Source organism: Podarcis muralis, chromosome 1 (genome assembly GCF_964188315.1).
Source record: "Podarcis muralis chromosome 1, rPodMur119.hap1.1, whole genome shotgun sequence".
Taxonomy (NCBI): domain Eukaryota; kingdom Metazoa; phylum Chordata; class Lepidosauria; order Squamata; family Lacertidae; genus Podarcis; species Podarcis muralis.
In genome coordinates this window covers 119,006,266-119,026,964 of record NC_135655.1, presented here as the reverse complement: position 1 = coordinate 119,026,964, position 20,699 = coordinate 119,006,266, and the positions used below count along the sequence as shown (strand labels likewise).

Sequence of the window (20,699 nt, the reverse complement as noted above, 5' to 3'; positions counted from 1 at the left end):
AAATCTGGGACTGTCCCTGGAAAATAGGGACCATCCACCAAAGACCCAATGATAGCTCATGTGGTCCATGCTTGAAGTTTTAGGCTATATTCCCAGCCACATATAGCTTCAGTTCCTAACTTCCCTATCTTCCTCTGGCAACTAGACCACTGTTTACACCATCCTAGATTGTTTCCATGGTAACCTACTCCCCCCCCCCAAATTTCTGCCCTGCTGTGCGGTTCATTCTTTATGGAGAATCCGCATGATATTGTTGTCACATCATTGTAGTCTCATTCTTTCCTTTTAATTTTGTATAGCAAAGTGGTGCAATCTGGCAGGAAAAAGAAACCCGTCATTAAAGTCTTACCTCCCCCTACAACTTCCCGTAGAAAGGGAAACTGACAACGGGATATTAAGAAAGGCTATTCAAGGATAATTAAGAGGCTATTCATTACCAATCCTTCAGCTGTGGCCAACAAGAAACAACAGTGAGGTCAGGCCCTGCAATCAGGAAGTGTTTAATTAACATTGAAAGGACTTTTTTCTGAATGAAGTTTACTCCGGGGTAAACTTTATAAAAGGGCCTCGGTCGTGGAGGGAAGGGGTCGTTGGATGATATGGCATGTCGTTTTAATTCTGTTTCCAACCAATTAACTAGAAGCAGTGCCTCAGCGGTGTAAGAGTTCTAGTGGGGAAGCCACACTCGCCAGATTATTGGCCGTAATGGCAGCAATTTTGTGGGGAGGTGGCAGTAGGGGATTGTACCTCCCCCCCCAACAGGTGAGTTGCCGCTGCTTCCTCAGAGAGGGAAGAAGAGAGGTGGCTGGGAGCACTGGCGGAATCAAACTGGTATTTCCGCTGGCGCGTTTGCACCATGCAAATCTCTCCTCTCTCTCCCAGTAAGCAACAGTGACTCAACTGTTGGGAGGTCAGATGTGCAGTGGTGCCCTGACATGGCATCTGCTATTGGGGTCCCCCTACTGAGCATGTGATGGTTTGCAATAGGCGTAATCCTGGGCTGGACTGGAGAGCTGTGATGCACTATATATATTTTCAGGCAAGAAAAATAAAACTGTGAAGAACAGATGAGTTAGATTAAACAAGGCATGTCCAAAGTCCGTCCTGGGGGCCAAATTTGGCCCACCGGTCAATGTAATCCGGCCCCTGTGGCAGTATATGTCTATATTTCCAGTTAAATCCTAAAAAAATCTCAAGAACTTTGGTTGGCCCTCACGCATGTTAGCTTCATCAAATTTGGCCCTCTTCAAAAAAAGTTTGGGCACCCCTGGACTAAACCAATGCTACTGTATTTACTCAAATGTAATGCACACCTTTTTTGGCCAAATTACGCTGCGAAAATTAGGGTGCGCATTCGATTTGGTGGCGCCAGCAAATTTCAGTTTCAAGGTTTTGAAAATTCAACGGCACATTAGATTCACGTAAATACAGTACTTTCTTACAAAATTCAAACCATACAATTTGTGGGGGTTTTTTTAAACAGGAAAGGTTTGTTGAACTGGTGTTATAGTTCATTTCCTTTGTATGCCCCGAGGAACATAAACTGGATATTTCACTAATTGTTAAGGGAAGGACCTGCAGCAGAAGGAAATCTTTGAATTTCTGACCTTCCTTTATACTGGAAGCAAACCAGATTGTGTTCAAGCATGCCTGGCATGTGTGCTGAGTATCATATTAAGATGCCCCCATGTATAAGAGGCCCCCTATTTTTGGGGACTCCAAATTAAGAAAACACCCCTCAGCACTACCTGTGTATAAGATGAGCCCCAATTTTAAGCCTATTTTTTTGGGTAAAAAAATCCCTAGTCTTGTCTAAGGAAAAATAAGGTAATTCTACTGTGGAGCATGGCGACTTCCAAAATGTGTGGGTGGCGCTGTGGGTTAAACCACAGAGCCTAGGACTTGCCGATCAGAAGGTCGGCGGTTCGAATCCCCACAACAGGGTGAGCTCCCGTTGCTCGGTCCCAGCTCCTGCCAACCTAGCAGTTCAAAAGCACGTCAAAGTGCAAGTAGATAAATAGGTACCGCTCCGGTGGGAAGGTAAACGGCATTTCCGTGCGCTGCTCTGGTTCGCCAGAAGCGGCTTAGTCATGCTGACCACATGACCCAGAAGCTGTATGCCGGCTCCCTCGGCCAATAAAGTGAGATGAGCGCCGCAACCCCACAGTTGGCCACGACTGGACCTAATGGTCAGGGGTCCCTTTACCCTTTACCTATTTGCCATTTGGATTACTTTTGATGACTTGGAGTATGAACAAGAGCTGTACATCTGGTTGCTGGATGATGAAGCAATAAGACAAGATATGGCATGCTTTAATAAGCAGATGGGTGCATTTCACAGGTTTCAGGCGAAAGGCTGCAAATTTCACCCACACAAGCGGAAAGAAGACGATGCCAAAGCTGTAGACTGCCTGAATGCTTTTAACTACATTTGTCAACACCTGCCTAAGAATTATATTATGGCTTGACTTCACATCTGGGCATTTGCTTATAATTAGTATGCATGTTAGAAGTGGCTGGTGCTAAATAGGTTTCCAGCCAGCTGTAGCTCTTGCAAAATTCGATAAAAATGATGAGGGGAGGCAGTATTTAGAAAGCATTTATTGGATTATTTGTGCTTGCTGGCCAACTTTTGATTGCATGTAACAACCAGCTAGGTTTAAAGACAAAATATCAACATTAAAGGAAGCTGTCAAGGATCAGCACATAGCAGATTCAGTCTGTAATCCTATAAACACTTACTTGGAAGTAAGTATCTTTGAGCACAATGGGACTTGATTAAACATACAAAGGATTGTGGTCTGAGTGAAGGTTTGCAGAGAAAAGTTTTATTTACAGGAAATGCAAAGTTGCTTCATCTGTGATAGAAGCAAAATAAAATTCTGCATTCCTGAAATAGGAAGTATCTTCCCACAGGATGGCTTAAGCAATTTTCCAGCTTCATTCAATAAATCACACATTCATGCAACTGTCAAAATTAGCAACCTGTGCACCAAAGAATGACTGGGGAGTTCTGCATGTGACATTCCTCCTCTCCTGCATTTCCATTTTCCCTCCTTGCATCTTGGCTCCTTTGTTCTCTCCTTTCTTGGTAGCAACACAGACCTTTCTCAGGCCCTTGCCTGAGGCTTTCCTTCTTTCTCCATGGCTGCTCCTATTCCGTAATCCATGTAACGAAATTCATGCGTTTCCCCCTCAGGCCTGTGTTTCTTCCCTACCTTCTCCCCTCAGGCCTCTACTTCTTAAGACGCTTGCCTTTTTGTCTCCTGTTTGATTCAGCCAACCGATCTTTTAACCCATGAACGTGCTGGCAACTCCCATCACTGTTAGCAGTATGGAGGAAGCTGCCCTGAGCATGTTGGAATTCTGATTTTTCCAGGGTTCTGAATCGTGCAAAAGCCTCTATGACCACACAGAAGACAGAAATGGATGAAAAGTGGTGTTAAAGCGTACCTGTATATTTGCCGCTCCGTGCATGTTTAGTAAAGTCACATTCTGAATGCCTGAATATAGCTCATAACTTTAGGCATGGAAATCATTGTCCGTACATGTGCTGGGAACCCACCTGAGCTAATTTCTCTTCTCTTCTTTCCTTTTCTTCCAGGTAGAGGACGGAAGGTAAGCATTCTCACTTTTATTTACCTCCCTCTACTAACCCATTATAGGGACGCGGGTGGCGCTGTGGGTTAAACCACAGAGCCTAGGACTTGCCGATTAGAAGGTCGGCGGTTCGAATCTCTGTGACAGGGTGAGCTCCCGTTGCTCCGTCCCTGCTCCTGCCCACCTAGCAATTCGAAAGCACGTCAAAGTGCAAGTAGATAAATAGGTACCGCTCTGGCGGGAAGGTAAACGGCGTTTCCGTGTGCTGCTCTGGTTCGCCAGAAGTGGCTTAGTCATGCTGGCCCCATGACCCGGAAGCTGTACGCCAGCTCCCTCGGCCAATAAAGCGAGATGAGCGCCGCAACCCCAGAGTCGTCCACGACTGGACCTAATGGTCAGGGGTCCCTTTACCCTTTACTAACCCATTACATAAAATGCCACCCTAAGCGCTTTGATGGTAATTTGAAAAAACTTCAAGGAACTTTAAATAGCCCCCAGACTGTGTACTCTTTGTGGAGCACAGATAGATACATTTTGAAGGGGAGAAAATACAAGAACCAGAATGCACACACACACACACACACACCCAGAGAGAGAGAGAGAGCGCAAAGCTTCTTTCACCCATATCCATGACCGGGCTTTAGGTAACTGCACTGATTTAGCATTTAATGCTAAAAGAGATTTTCAGGTTTTCTAATAATTTGGGACCCCCCCCCTCCTCTTGCATAATGTCATCATGTGTTTTATGTGGAATGTTGAAAAAGCCTTTTCTCTGCACAATCTTCCTTATTATCGTGCTGTCAGAAATAACGTTTGTTTCCAACCCTGCAGGGTCAAAAAGGAGAACCTGGAATTGTGCCAGTGGTGAGTTGTTGTAGGGTTCCTTTGTTTTTGGTTTCCATTTTAATTTTCACTGACATGACTCTTTACGGGGCATAGTATGTAAAACAACTTATTTATCAGAGGCATTTTTGTTCCATCATTTGGTCCTTAGATTCCCCCACCCCCCGTCCAAAGATAGGTTGTGATAAAACAATGACAGTTGTCAAATAATGGTATACAGTAATCAGTTACTTGTGTCTCAAGGCCTCGTGACCCCTTTGCCTCTGATATAGTAAAATAGAGTACAGTGGTACCTCTGGTGGCGAACGGGATCCGTTCCGGAGGCCTGTTCACAACATGAAAAGCCCACAACCTGAAGCGCCGTATCTGCGCAGGTGCGCAGTGCAATGCTTGTGCACATAATAATAATAATAATAATAATAATAATAATAATAATAATAATGTTTATTTATATCCCGCCCTCCCCAGCTGAAGCCGGGCTCAGGGCGGCTAACAACAATAAAATAGTACAACATTCTAAAATAATTTCATTATAAAATTATTTCAACTCAAATTGATGGCAACCATTAGGCTAAAGTTCTGTGAGGATTACCAAAGGAGGGGGTCAGGCTATGCCTTGGCCAAAGGCCTGGTGGAACAGCTCTGCTTGCAGGACCTGCGGAAATATGTCAAGTCCCGCAGGGCCCTAGTCTCTTGTGACAGAGCGTTCCACCAGATTGGGGCCACGGCCGAAAAAGCCCTGGCTCTTGTTGAGGCCAGCCTAACCTCTCTGTGGACTGGGACCTTCAGGATGTTTTTGTTTGAAGACCGTAAGTTCCTCTGTGGGACATACCAGGAGAGGCGGTCCCGTAGGTACGAGGGTCCTAGGCTGTATAGGGCTTTAAAGGTTAAAACCAGCACCTTAAACCTGATCCTGTACCCCACCGGGAGCCAGTGCAGCTGGTATAGCACCGGATGAATGTGATCTTGCAGCGAGGACCCCGTAAGGTGCATTCTGCACCCGCTGGAGTTTCTGGGTCAGTCTCAAGGGCAGCCCCACATGCGGCAAAACCCAGAAGTAACCTTTTCTGGTACTTCCGGGACGCCGTGGGACGCAACCTGAAAAAACGTAACATGAAGCAAACATAACATGAGGTATGACTGTAAAATAACCAGACAGGACAATGTGTACAATTGAAGAATGGGTCAAATAGACCACAACTTTATTTATTGCAGATGTGAAGGTTTGGGCTTAGGCATTGAATATACCATTTTAAATCCAGCCCATCTGCTGGGAGTGTATTCTAGGGTTAACCCAACCTTGGGGGGGGGGGCAGGGGCTATGACCTACATCAAATAGGGGTCCCCCCACTGGGATCCCCATTTGAGGAGTGCTATGGCCCTTGCCCCTGCCTGGGTGTCCGGACAGAAGCAGCTCCTCATTGATCCCTTTAATGAAATCCCCTTTCCCATGGAGGGGCAGGCAGAGGCTACAACCTCTCCTCCATCCAAGACAAAGCCACACAAAGTTGTGACGATTGCTATGAGGAAGGCAAAAACACAGGGCCAGGGCCAATATGCCAAGTGGAAAAATTCCTGCCCAGCCCCAGTGGCCAACAATGTCCCTAACAAGGCCAAGCACTGAGAGATGTGTGTCTGTGTGGGAAGTGAAAATACATAGCCGCCAGATAGCTTTTTAACGTACTTATAGTGTTTGGCTTTTCATTTCCGGCTCTTGCTCCTTCTGCAGAAAATCTGTGGAAATGTTAATGGAGTCTGTCAGACAAAGAGAGAATTCTTGCTGAGATCATGCTGCAAATCATTACCACAAAATGCATGCTACACCTCACTAAGTTGTGATCTGTTATTAAACTTGTTCTCTGTCTTTAGGTTACAGGTATTCGAGGCCGGCCCGGACCAGCTGTAAGTAATCACTAACTCCAGTATTCTTTAAAGAATGTGGAATATTCTCCCAGTGTGCACTTTCTTCTTATCTTTGGCAGCTGTTCTGATCTCTTCCTTTCAGAGTTGGTTATTGCATCTGCCTTCTAGGGCATGCTGAATAGCCATGCTATAGTTCTTATTTATACGATTGTTAGTGGTTGCTGTGCATGAGGTCTTTCATATAGATTTCCCAATCGGTTTTCATTTCCTATTGCTCTTCCTGCACTTTAGACTTCACATATAATACTTAGGAAAGGAAGCCCCCCCCCTGTGCTTCCCTGTACTTAGATGGTCCCAAGTGCCTGTTTACCCTTCCAGACGTGTGTGAGTGTTTGCATTTGCAAACATGGAGTAGGGACAAGGGAGTTGCAGCAGTAGGGTTGCAGGACCAGGGGGAGGGCGAGTTAAGCCATCTCTCCTTGCCTGATGCTTCTGTGCTCCAAATCCTGCAACTCTGACCCTGCAAAGTGGCCTTTCTCTAACATCAGCTGCCACCTGAGTTTCATTGCACTCATTGGGAATGTAACATTTGGTCTCACCTTGAGTGGAAGTGAAAGATCTCAGATCCAGGGTTAGGAGAAAAATAGCTTTCAGTAGGCAGGCAAAAATAACATTGTCAGGCAGCTCAGAATGGTTGGCTTGCTTGTGTTTTCGCATAGCCATCTGGTTTGCCACTGTGAGAACACAATTCTGGACCAGATGGGCCCTTGGCCTGATCCAGCATGGGTCTTCTTATACACACGTTCCACAACTTTGTAAAGTTCATTTTAGGTTGCTGACTTCTTGTCCCCATCTGCATACCTGTCAACTGTCTCACTGTGAGCAGGACATTCCAGAATTACAGAAGCAGTTGGATCTTGGGTTGTCTCATTTGGGCTCCCGCAAGAGTGTGACCCCAACAGATGCCTGTTTTTGTGGGTCGTACCCTTGTGTGAATCACCTGGCTCCCGCAAGAGCACAGCCCTGAAATATGCACATTTGGGGGGGGCCATGATCTCACCTGAGTCTCGTGATTTTCTCATGTGCCCTGATTTTCCTCTGTGGGATGTTGGAGAGTATGCACCTGATGTTTAACCAGTGGTCTCTGGGCAATTCTTCATGTGTTTTTCCTTTAACCCTCAATAGTGAACTTTTTTAGGGGAATATGGGCCATAGTTTATGGCAGTGGCTTCCAAGCACTCTGCCTTCAGAGAGGACATTCCATGTTGGCTCCTTTGCTGAGGAACTGCTGTGCATCTGCCACAGAATTCTAGCCTGAAGATTCTGGAGCAGATTTATAACCCACCATCAGTTCATGTGATTGTAGGGATTCATGTGATTGTAGGGATTCACTGCTGTCCTGCCTGAACTGAGAACAAGACCTGGAGGACACACTCAACATTCCTCTGTGTCTTCATATTGCTGCAGAAGTTTAGTAATGCCAGGTGGGCTGCTGTTCAGGAAAGCTTACCAGCTATTACCAAACTTCTCACTGACCAACTCCTGAGAAGCTTACAAGGCTCCATGGAACACAGTTTGAAAACTACTGTGGCAATGCAGTCAGTCACAGAGGACCCAGATACATGGAGCCAAATGAGAGCAGCTTCAATGTTAACAAGACAATGAATCCATGTTTCATGAAAGAGATAATTACTTAACTTCCAAACTGTGCTGTGCTCATTATGCTATTTCAAAATTTATGCATATGTCCCTAACAGTTCTAATTGTTGGTCTAGGGACCTCCAGGATCTCAAGGACCAAGAGGAGACAGAGGACCAAAAGGAAGACCTGTAAGTTGTTAACATATTCTTTCAAGAACCTTATTTAATATATTATGTTCTCCATACTTGCAGCAGGCATGGTACCCCGGATTGACCTCCTGTTGGAAGGAAAGATTACTGGATACATACAGTATCTGGTAATGCTTGGTTTGTTTGCAAATTTATTTGCAAATATAAATGCATTGCATAGCTAGACCAAAACAGAGAAGGATGAGTCAAGTAGAGAAGGATGAGTCAAAATCCCCAGTGATGGTCAAGAAACCATCCTTTGATCAATCAATTACTGGTAAAGTGTCAAGGGAACTTGAACAAAAGGCTAGATGAAAAGCAAATAAGCTGCCTTCTACAACTTGGTGCCAAATATGCCTTTAGTGTCTTGTTTCATTGCAGAGCTGCATTTTGAAATAGAAAATGAGATGCTCTCTAGATGTTGTTGAACTAAAGTTCCCAGCATCCCAGTGGCGGAATGGGTCAGTGCATCTGGCTGATAACCAGAAGGTTGGCGGTTCAAGCCCAGTCAGGTACAGCTGTGGGGAGGAGTCTATGATTCTATGGCTGGCTGGGGTGTTGGGAGTTGTAGTCCAACAACAACAGGGCCCCACACTGACTACTCCTGCTTCAGACAGGGGCAGCTTTGTGGGACAGGCTAGGATTAGGACACAGCGGATAGGAAAGATAAGGGGCATTGAGTTCAGAGGCAAGCTGTCTGAAGGAGAGCTACAGAATAAACAATGAACTGGGAGTATAGGAGCCGGAGGAAAGAGGAGCAGACGGAGGCTTGATGAAGACAGGGAAAGAGTTAATGAGAGACAGGCCTCTGGAAAAACCTTGCAGAGCTTTAAGGTCATGGTGGTGATGTGGTGGTGGTGCTGGTGGTGGGGGTAGAGAGAAAGGAATGCTAGGGAAGATGACTAATCGGCGGGATGACTAAAAAAGAAAGCTGGGGAAAGAAGCAGTGGCTGAAAAGATGAGTCCCGAGGAAGCAATGGGTGGTAGAGATGTGGAGATGAAATAACAGAGCCAAGGAGAAATGCAAGAAGGAGGCACAAGCACATAGGACCTGCGATCAGGAAGGAACGTATTGTATGGGCTGGAAGGAAGCAGGCAATGATGTCTTGGAAGACTGGTAACTGTGGGCCAGGAAACAAGGGGATATAGGATTGCTAAAACCTTCTGTCTAGGCTGGGGTGAGGAGCCTATGGCCCTCCAAATGCTGCTGAACTCCAACTCCCATCAGACCAAGCAAACATGGCCAGGTATGATGGGGGTTGCAATACAGCAAGGTCTGTACTGGACCAAAGGACCAAAGTTTCCCCGCTCCTGGTCTAGACCTTGGCAAGGCTAGTGTACCTTTAAGAGTTACAGAGAAAGGGAATTCCTTTGGCCACTTGTGGGTTGCACCATTATGAGTTGGTGATGTTAAGGGAGCAAGGAGGGCCAAAAGACTCTACTGACTGTCTCTGTCTCTCTGTGTTGAATTTCACATATTGATTTGAACAAGCCATCCAGTTCCTTGGCTGCAAGCACTTCATTATGTTGTCATGTTTCCCAAATCTATTTTAGGCATTGAGTTAATGAGGAAGCAATGCAAGAATAATAGTGTGTTATGGTGCCACCTCGTGGTTCTCCTTAGGCAACTACGCCATTGCAATATGCACTGCATTTTGGGACAAGTTGACATAAGATGCTGCAGGGTTAGCCTCTAGCTAATGCTTATTTTTAAAAACTCTAATCTTTTGTTTTGAGGCAGCGATCCACCAGTGCAGTGGAATTCTAATATTCTTCATTTTAAACTTCTTCTTCTTTTTAAGGGTGAGAGTAGATATCAGTCTTAACCCCTTAGTATGGTGCTCAGCTTTATACCCCGTGATATCGTCCTGAAATAGAAGGAATTTAGGCTTGTTCGCACGTTCCACTGAATGCAAGCACAAGTTGTCTCTTCACGCGTGCAAGTGCTTGTGTGAAAGACTGTACACTTGTTGATTTGTGGTGTACATACAGGTAGGGAAACTGTACACTCGTTGAATGAAACGTGTGAAGACCCCTGTAGTCATAAGGAAATAAAGTGCAGTCTATGCTTCAGATAACCTGCACTTGATAAATTCTTTAGAGATGGGACATTTCTCGGAGAATACTAACACCAAACTTGCTGGCTCCAGCGAGGGAACACCTAAGCCCTCTTCACACAACAATAACTGTGGATATGATGAAGATGTGGAGGGGAGGGGAAGCGGATTTGAACCAACCTCGATTTATTGGAGCATCAGAGAATTGTAGCACCATAGGTTGCACGGGGTTGCACAGAGAACCTGCAAGCTTTTTTCAGATTTTCTGAATGAATGCTTAGAGGCTGGTGGGAGGAGGATGGTAGACACCAGATGAGCAGTAGCAAGATACCAGGGGGTTCCAGGCACTCACCCAGGGTCTGTGTTCCTTTGGAGAATTGAGACACGGCGGAGACTGTCGTAGCTTTAAGAAATATGGTTTATTCACCTAATTACACCTTCAGTCTGTAGGGAGGAAGTCCAGATTTTACAGCATGGTTGTTTCAAGAAGGGCTTGTTCCCCCACAGCAGTGCAGCCCTGGAGTCCAAGGCATCTCTCCCAGCCAGCCTTCATCCAGCCTACCCAACATGGATCCTAATCTTTTCTCTCCCCCTTCTTCTTCCCACCACACCTTGATCTAAAAGCTATTTTTCCCCGCCCCATACCCAGTTACCCTGGCAGCCTTCCAAATCCCCAGCCTCTCTTCACACCTCAGGACAAGGGAGGAAGACAGTTCTCTTGCATTGCCAATAGCCCTCAGTGGTTCTGTATTGTTTCTTAACGGCCCTTGCTTGGCTGGGTCATTTTTGCTTAGGCTAGCTCTGAAACTGGTATTTCTCCCTTCACATTTCAAATAATCAAAATCTTGCCATTTATTAATTTCTAGAATTTAGCCCCCCCCCCAACCTATAACAATATTTAGAAAACCAATGTTCAGTTTTGTTTTGTTATAATCAAAAGATGGTACACAGTATGACCACTGCAAGTTTCAGAATGCCTCAGATTTCTGTTGTGGTGATGTTATTTTGGCTGGCCTCTCAATCTCAATAGTTAACACTGAACAATGGCTCCTTCAGAAGCCTCCATTTGATGTTTCATTTCATCTGTGGGAGCCTACCTTCTTCTTGAGTTAGAATCTCTCACCTGTCAGCAATATTTCTATATTCCTAGTTTTTTTTAATTAAAAAAACCCCCAAGCATAAAATATGCTGCAGGTGAGAGGAAGATGAGGTGAAAAACATGAAGAGGAAGCACATCTGTAGTTCATATCAAAAGGCCATCCCTTCCTATTGAAGATGCTTGCTAGGAAGCACTTATTTATTCTCCTCCTGGTCTTTCATACTCAGCTACTACGTGACTCATCCATTCAAAGTCAAAATGGCAGAGCCCTGTCGCAAATGAACAAGGCTATGAAGTGCATGAGGTTACCTCAGATGAGTCACCACAGATTTTATTCCAGACAGCTCCATGAAATATTTCTTCTGTTTTCCTCATTCCTCCCCTGCCTCACTGTCATCCAAACAGCCTGTTTGGCTATATGCCTTGTGCTGAAAAAGAAGCCATTGTGCGGAATTATGTTGTTATAAATCTTGAACCGTGTGCCATGGAACCCAAGAGGTTCCTCTCAATTTGCACCAGTGTGAGTGAAAAATGATAGAGTGGAGTAAATGACAATCTGGGGAAAACCTGAATTGCTGTTTGTGCCGACTGAGCCCTAAAGAGCTCCCTAAATTTGTTTCGGAGGGTGCCTTAACCCTATGAAGAAGATTTAGAGGGAGGTATAAAGGGCTGGTGGTGCTGTGGGATAAACCACAGAGCCTAGGACTTGCCGATTAGAAGGTTGGCGGTTCAAATCCCTGCGACGGGGTGAGCTCCCATTGCTCTGTCCCTGCTCCTGCCAACCTAGCAGTTCAAAAGCACATCAAAGTACAAGTAGATAAATAGGTACCACTCCAGCGGGAAGGTAAATGCCGTTTCTGTGCGCTGCTCTGGTTTGCCAGAAGCGGCTTAGTCATGCTGGCCACATGACCCAGAAGCTGTATGCCGGCTCCCTCGGCCAATAAAGTGAGATGAGCGCTGCAACTCGAGAGTCAGCCACGACTGGACCTAATGGTCAGGGGTCCCTTTACCTTTACCTTTTATAAAGGGCTGGAAAGGAGAGCGGGAATTGGTGAATATTGTCTCCCACCCCCCTTTCCACTGACAAATTCCTTCCACCAGCAGACAGAAAGAACTGGATGCCACCCTTGGTTCTTAGTTCAGAAATCCTTCTAGGAGAAGCGGGGAAATGGTATCGAAGTCATAATCGGCTGTTTGATGTTTCTGGCTTTTAAAAAGAAACCATGGGTGGAAATGTTCAGCCCAAAAGTAGATTGTTTTGCCAGGTTATCCTGGAATGAATGGGATCTGTGTGAGAATGGACGTTATCTAATAATTTAATAGCCGTTTCAAATGTTACAGCTCCCATCTTAAGGCTGGTGGGAAAGCTGTGGTGCAGTGAAGTTGACTCTGTTGGTGTGTGAGCATCTATTTGTGAGTTTTCATTTCTTTCTGCAGCAGAGTTCCTTTTACAGAAAAGCTTTTCTGCATCTTTTCCTTTTTTTTACAACAGCAGCAGCAGCAGCAGTATTCCAGCTCTCAGTGAAATTCCCAATACAGGAATAAACACCATTTGGTTCTGTTTCTCAGAGTCTTTATTATTTGCAAAACTTTACACTGGTCATTAATAAATAGCTGAAAAACAAATAAAGCAACATAATGCTTTTTCTCTTTTAGCCATTCGGCCAGAGACCTAATGCTGACTTACTCACGTGCTCATTTAGCCTTAATGGATTACATGACCTAATAAAGGCACCTGTTGCTGGGGGAATTTTCTGTTGCCTAGCAGCTTGTTCAAGTGCCTTCTAGAATATTCCAACAGACTCCATGTGAGGGTTGAAACTTCTGGAGTTGTGGCCATACTGCTGTCGTTGCCTAGGTACCTTCAGTAACAAGAAGGGTTCACTTAGCTTTGTTGGTCTGTTTATGTTCTGCAAATACCTGTCCTGATTTTTACTACTTCTCTTTTTAGGGTGCACGTGGTCCTCCAGGAATAGATGGGGAACCTGGTATACCTGGACAACCTGGCGACCCTGGGCCTCCCGGTCAACCATCCACAGGGCCAGATGGAGTGGGCAGAGTAAGTGACGTTTGTCGTGGGCACTATAAGAAGAGAAACTCAGGGTAGCAGCGTGCAGGCTGATGTTTGAACTTCAGGATTTCAAACTTACACCATAAATGTAGAAATGTTTTGAATTTTCGGTTGGTTTCAGTTTAATCTTGCCTTTGGATGGAGACATAGGGTGGATCCACACACAGGGGGGGAAACGCTATAAATAAGTGAGAAATTAAATTGTTATGACAAAAGGGGGAAAATGCCATGTAAAAACCGTATAGTTTTTTTTTCTTTGCTCTCTGCTGCCATCTGGTATTGCATGTTCATAACGAATTCGAAAGATTATTTTTTGACTAACGTAGCTGAGTCCATAGTGTTGATGTTTCATGCCACTTGCTCTCCAGCCAAAGACTGGTTGTTTTTTTTAATCATCTGGACTCAAAAGGTGAAATATTGAAATAGGAAATCAGGGAATTTATTTATTTGGATATTGATGCACTTAGAATTTTTTTCAGCTTTATTAACTGAAATAAATGACTGTGCAATTTAAAGAGAAAGAGGGAGAATAGTTGAAGGTTCAGTTTTGTCTGCTGGGAAGCTGCCTCAGCCAAATCTCACACAAAGTGAAGGTAGCTAGGAGTGGAGGAGGAATCCATTTTAAATTGGCACTTCCAATTTGATCAACCTTTGCTTGCACCAGATAGCTCTTGCATCAAATGGCCAGTTATGTGCATTAAAAAAACAACAACTCTGCAAAATTATCACAAAATATGCATATTTTATGTATAATATGTATAAAAGCATTACTATATTTCTGCATCATGATTCTACAGTACGTATAAACATTTTTATACACTTGTATGCATCGTCATTGTCGTCATCTTTTTGTTTGCATGCCGCCTTTCAACAAAAAAATTGTGCTCAAGGCGGCTTACGACAGCGAGGCCAACAATATGCCCTGAACCAAGTGACCTGCAGTCTAAGACTCAGGCTGCACATATTTGTGACATCTCTGCATATAAAGTAGGGCTGCCATATGTCTGGATTTTACCAGGATTTCAAAGGCGGAATTGCCGGGGGGTGGGGGCTGGATTTCAGAAATGTGACGCTTGGTCCAGGATCTTAGGCAAGTCAATTGAATAATCACATTTTCTAGGCTTTTTTGTGAAAGAAATCTCAACCAATCTGGGAATTGTCTAAAACAGGGGTGTTGAAACTTTTTTCAAAGAGGGCCAGAGTTGATGAAGTGAACATGCGTGAGGGCTGACCAAAGTTGTTGGGGGTTTTTAGGATTGAAATTGTTGAGCTTTTTTTACGATTTTACCCCAAAGTTACATATACTGCCACAGGGGACGGATTAAATCGACCCACGGGCCGGATTAGGCCCCTGAATCGGACTTTGGACATGCCTGGTCTAAGAAAAGCTCAACAGCTCTTGGTGCATCCTGGTTTTTACTTTTTGAAATATGGCAACCCTATAGAAAGATACTTTATATGTTGCATAATTATCTTGGTCAACTAAATATGCGATTTGACAGTGGGCACTGCTTAATTCTTTTGTAAGTCCTAGTTGTACCTTAGAATTATAATTTCTGTGACAAGATTTCTATGTAAATGTCAGATTCCTGAGGTAAAACAAACGAAATCCTAGGCAACTTGTCAGATTTGATGGTTGCGGAAAACATGCCTGAGGTAATACGTGAGGCAAGAATCTATACAGAAATCTGTGGAAATGCAGGTCTATCCTAGGTGAACTTTTTTAAAAAAAAACAATTGCAACAAAACAAATTATCAATCAAAATAACCAATTACATTTTTTTATCCATTTTTATTCCCCCCATCCCTCCCTCTCCCCCCACCAAAGACTTCCCTCAGCTCCCCTCTCTGATTTCTTTGCACACATTATTCTCTGCATGTAAAAAGTTGTACATATCATTACCTTATCTGTCACATATTCTATTAATAAATTTGTGGGTGTTTATTCAAAACCTGCCAAGGAGTCCAAGTCATTTTGGGGTTTTTTTTAGATAGTTTGTAAAAAGTTCCCATTCCTCCTTGGAGTCACAATTGTCCTTCTCATGTAATTTATATGTCAACTTTGCCAACTCTGCATAACTCATCAGATTAGGGGAACTTTCCCACTTTTTCATATACAGTGGTGCCTCACAAGACGAAAAGAATCCGTTCCGCAATTCTCTTCGTCTAGCGGTTTTTTCGTCTTGCGAAGCAACCCTATTAGCGGATTAGCACTATTAGCGGTTTAGTGGCTTAGCGGCTATTAAAGGCTTAGCGGCTTAGCTGCTAAAAGGCTATTAGCGGCTTAGCACCTTAGAAAAAAGGGGGGGGGAGCAAAAAAAATTCCGCAAGACTTGCAAGACGTTTTCGTCTTGCGAAGCAACTCAAAAACGGAAAACCCTTTCGTCTAGCGGGTTTTCCATCTTGCGAGGCATTCGTCTTGCGGGGCACCACTGTATAAAGGAAAAGAATTGCATAAATTAGGCTTGCATGCATTGGGACTCTCATGCTATCTACTTTAAACGATTACCCTAGATGTTTGGTGGAAGGTGGGGGGGGGCAGTGCATATCGGGACCAACCCCAGAGGTTTGCCATGCTCTCCAAAGCTCTATTCCCCCACAGATCGACCATCAAAACCTAGCCATGAAGAGTTCGTTGCTTTGTATCTCATCCCAGTATGGAACATTGGCAGAAACTTAAGATCGGGGGAAACCCAAAATGTCCATGGGCATTGCTGCAACTATTTCCCTCCAATGATTATCGTTCCTCTTCATAATTCCCAAGGGCTGAAACTAGGATGCGTTAGAGGCAGCAATTCAAAGTGGTATGAGGCATGACAATGACCTGACCTCTCATGTACTGTATTTTTCCGTCTATAAGATGCCCCCATCTATAAGACGCCCCCTATTTTGGGGGCCTCAAAATTTATAAAATGGGGGGGGGGGAGTTTGAGCTTTTGGGGAGGATTATGTCAGGGAACTGCCATCGACTCAGGGGCAAGAGGGGGAAAGCCGGATGGATTACAGAGAGCCCTCAAAGATCGTGGGAAGCAGTGGAGGAGAGTAACCACGCCTCCAGTGGAGAGGAGCTTCAGGGCTCGGAGGAGGCGAGGCGGTGCCAGGACACCTTGCCTGAGCAAAGAGGGGAGGAGAGAGGTCCTCCGTTACCCACGCCCTCCTTGCGCAGTAGGCTTCTGCGCAGAGAGGGGAAGCGCAGGCTGGGCATCAATAAACTACTATGCTGGGGAAGGTTTAAGGACCGCCCACTCTCAGATTCTGCCAGTGAATGAGCAAGCCACGGAATAGTGGCGCTCTGCATGGTGAAGGTTTTTTTTGGCACCAATAACAAGGCTTTACAACAGACCAGGGAGGCATTTGCCTGATTGCTCTCGAGCAACCCCCTGATACCCTTACAGATTATTTTGGGGGAATGCTGAAAATTGCTCACCCGCCAGAACGCAGCACACAACCACTCGTGTTGCTTACAATTGCCGTTTACAATCTTGGGCTCGCACTTTGTTCCAGCGGGTGAGTGATTTTTGGCGTTGGCTGCTTGATTGTTGTGGGAAGGGGGAATCCCGAAAATCGCTCACCCGCTGGAACGCAGCACACAACCGCTTACGTCATAGCTGCCTGATCGCCGCCATTAGCCCTTCTGTTTGCCGCTGCGGCAGCCAATAGACAGCTGCCCTTGTCGCAGCAAGCGGGAGCGTGATTGGTTGCCACTGGTGACAAACGGGGAGCTGATAGGTTGGTTTCTGCGACGTAAGCCTGAGTTTTTAAGCGGCGATTGGCTGCTTGATTGTTGGGGGGGGGGTGTGGAAATGCCGAAAATCGCTCACCCATCAGAACGAAGTGTGAGCCCGAGATTTTAAGTGGCAATTGTAAGCGACACGAGCGGTTGTGTGCTGCGTTCTGGAGGGTGAGCGATTTTCGGCACCCTCCCCCAACAATCCAGCGGCCAATCACTGCTTACAATCTTGGGCCCCGTGCCAAAAAACCATTCGCACGTCCCCCCTTAGCACTACCCGTATATAAAAGAGCCTAAATTTTGAACCTCATTTTTGGGTAAAAAAAGCTAGTCTTACACACAGAAAAATATGGTACTTCAGAAAATTATCATTTCTGAGACGGAAACGCTAGTTTCCTTATATGTCTGGAGATTTATTTATTTTTGGTCTGGCATCCATTGTGCCATCTATTCTGCTTAAAAAGAATGATGTGTTTTGCTCCTAGGTGAAACCTCATGAGCATGGTGTCAATCAGAAAATCCAGATTGACAGCAGCTTTGTAGTGCCAGAGTGTGAGGGTAACAAACAGTGATTTACAGAGCAATCCTTTACACTTCTACTCAGAAGTAAGTCCCACTGAGTTCAGTAGGGCTTACTCCCTGGTAAGTGTGTACGGGATGACAGCCTTAAATATTTACATACATTGATATTTACCCCAGCCTCTTGTGACGTGCAGAAAGTTTAATCAGTGCTGGTTTAATTATAAATTATTCCTTTTTAATCAAGTTTGAAATTATTCTTGATCATGGCGTGTGTGACATCCTTGAGAGGGAACAGGGCTATCATTCTCATGGGCTTGGGAGATAACAGGGTAAGTTTTTTAAAAAAATAAGCAGAGCCTGGGATAATTCAATTCATGCTCATTTTTCAAACTCTTGACTCCCAGAGCTCAACGTGAGGATAAGGCATTTTCCTTTTAATTAAACCTGGCATACCTTTGGAAACAAATGAAATGCAGGTGAGGGCAGAATGAATTTTGAAGGCAAATGATTAATGGACTTTGGAATTGATGAGCTTAAGGAAAACCTTAACTTTACAAAGTTGAGGCTGCTGTCCAGAGGTCTGTAAGACTCAAGGAATAATAGAATCAAAGAACTGTAGAGTTGTAGGGTCATCTAGTCCAACCCCCTGTGGCACAGGAATATGCAGGAATATGCAGCTGTCCAATACAGGGATCGAATTTGTAACCTTGGTGTTATCAGCACCCTGCTCTAACCAATTGAGCTACTCAGGCGTCAGTACAATTTGAAGCAATGCAGCCTTCCCCTTCCTCGGTGTTGTTAGACTCCAGATCTAACCAGCATGTCCGATGGTCAGGGATGATGGGAGCTGGAATCCAACACCATCTGGGGAGCACCTGGTTGGGGAAGCCTGGTGATAAATGATACAGGAATCACAGTATGGTGAGTTCAACATTTAGTTGTGAGGATTGGGGGCAGGGCGGGGGCAGAAGCCCCGGTCCGAATCTCAGCTCAAAAAGACCAGTGGCAAAAAACCCCAACAACCTAGCAAACAGTTCACTCCTAATGACTGTAAGATTTGCAGTGAAATCCTAGACTTGCTTAATCAGAAATAAGTCCTACTGAGTTAAATGGAACTTAAAGGCTTGTAAGTGTGCAGGGATGGGTTTCTCGAGTACCTCGCTTTACTTTTATGGCTGCAAATTGTTTTAAATTGTTTTTAATGTTGTGACCCACCATGGGGTGAAGGGTGGGTTATAAATAAATTGTTGTGGGTTTTTTTATCATTCATACCTGCACACATACCCCTGACCTTGCAAAACAACAACAACACACCACCCACATCTTTCTGGATTTACCTTGAGGTTAATGGTTATCCTTCTTATGATTGCAGCCATTTACATCTCAGATGGCAGGACTGGATGAAAAGTCTGGGCTTGCTGGCCAAATGGGGTTCATGCCAGGAGCAGTGGTAAGAATGTTTTATTTATCTGTATATTTGTTGGCTACAGGATTTCTATCCCGCCTTTCCATTTTCAAAGCGAAGCAGCTGAGCTAGCCAATAAGAAGAATTTTTAAAACAACAGCCAGCTAGCAAGACAACATAGGATACAATGGATGATATCCAACTAAATTATACAGTGGTACCTTGGTTCTCGAACGAAATCTGTTCTGTGAGTCCGTTCGACTCCTGAAATCGTTTGAAAACCAAGGCGCGGCTTCTGATTGGCTGCAGGAGCTTCCTGCACTCAAGTGGAAGCCATGTCAAATGTTCGGCTTCCAAAAAACGTTTGCAAACTGGAACACTTACTTCCAGGTTTGTGGCATTTGGGAGCCGATTTGTTCAACAACTAAGCCGTTCGAGAACCAAGGTACCACCGTACTCAGATTATACTCATTGAAATCAATGAATTCCCTCTTTTCTTATTCCGCTGAGGTTTGCTATTACTACTCATTATACATCTGGGTCCTACACCTCTGCCTGCTTTTGTTGCTGTTGAGTCTCCTGTTGCGTTTTTAATTACTAGAATAAATGTGTTATTTATGGGTCACAGTTCAAAGCTCTGTGTCCCCAGCCAAGCTTTTGACTGGCTCTTCTTGAACATCAGCTCCACTGTGTGAGTTGTACTGTGTGAGATGTTTTTATGGGCACGGGTGTGTGTTTTGACACCCAGAATGGCTTCACTGAATGACGTACAAGCATTTGTAAAACAAGAAAATGTTAAATATCTGCTTAGATTACTAATAGCTAAATACTGGGAAACAACTAACGCTCTGTCTACAGAGGAGTGGTACAGTGGTACCTCGCAAGACGAATGCCTCGCAAGACAAAAAACTCGCTAGACGAAAGGGTTTTTTGTTTTTTGAGCTGCTTCGCAAGACGGTTTTCCCTATGGGCTTGCTTTGCAAGACGTAAACGTCTTGCAAGTTTGTTTCCTTTTTCTTAACACCGTTAATACAGTGTTAATACAAAACTCGCGGAACGAATTAATTTCGTCTTGCGAGGCACCACTATATCAGAAAAAATGTGGTTTGTTCAGATACTGAACAGGAGGAGCTGTTTATAAGGGCCTAGAAAGCTAGATTCCCTCATGTAGATGTTCATGAACAAGCTTTAGTTATATATTTTTTTCTTTCTCTCCCTCCATTTAGTGTATTTCAAATTAAAGACCTTTATGAGAGAAATTAGGAGTTATTAGTGGTTAGTGGTCTAAAAGCTTGCAATCCTACTTATCTGGGAATAAGCACCATTGAACTAAATTGAGCTTTCTTGTGAGTAGGTAAAAGGTAAAGTAGACATGGATAGGATCACCCTGTTAATTAGTGTGCTATTTTTTCTGTGTGTATTTTATATAAATAGATCTTTTTCATTTTATATCATATCTTTTATAAATAATTTCAAAAATAGGTTGAACATTCTAATCTCTTATTTTTTTCTCTTCTTTAATGCCATTTGTCAATATGTTACTTACAGGTAACATTTCTGACCATTTTTACTGAGGTGGTAACTTGTGACATACAGCAGTGTTCCTCTATACCAATAAATACATAATTTTTCAAAATCAATCCACATAGAAAACTAGGATACCAATTCACAGAAGATTGG

The 20,699-nt window shown here is 44.3% G+C and overlaps 1 protein-coding gene across 2 annotated transcripts in view; it reads left to right on the top strand.

Moving 5' to 3' along the window:
- The window catches only part of COL5A2 (collagen type V alpha 2 chain), a 170,176-nt gene that overhangs the window by 73,169 nt on the left and 76,308 nt on the right, over positions 1-20,699 (top strand). For both annotated transcript variants that reach the window (XM_077917254.1, XM_077917251.1), the window contains 6 exons: positions 3,605-3,618; positions 4,432-4,464; positions 6,313-6,345; positions 8,082-8,135; positions 13,243-13,350; positions 18,987-19,064. In XM_077917254.1, the coding sequence (XP_077773380.1) occupies positions 3,605-3,618; positions 4,432-4,464; positions 6,313-6,345; positions 8,082-8,135; positions 13,243-13,350; positions 18,987-19,064 (320 nt within the window). The remainder of the gene's footprint in view (positions 1-3,604; positions 3,619-4,431; positions 4,465-6,312; positions 6,346-8,081; positions 8,136-13,242; positions 13,351-18,986; positions 19,065-20,699) is intronic.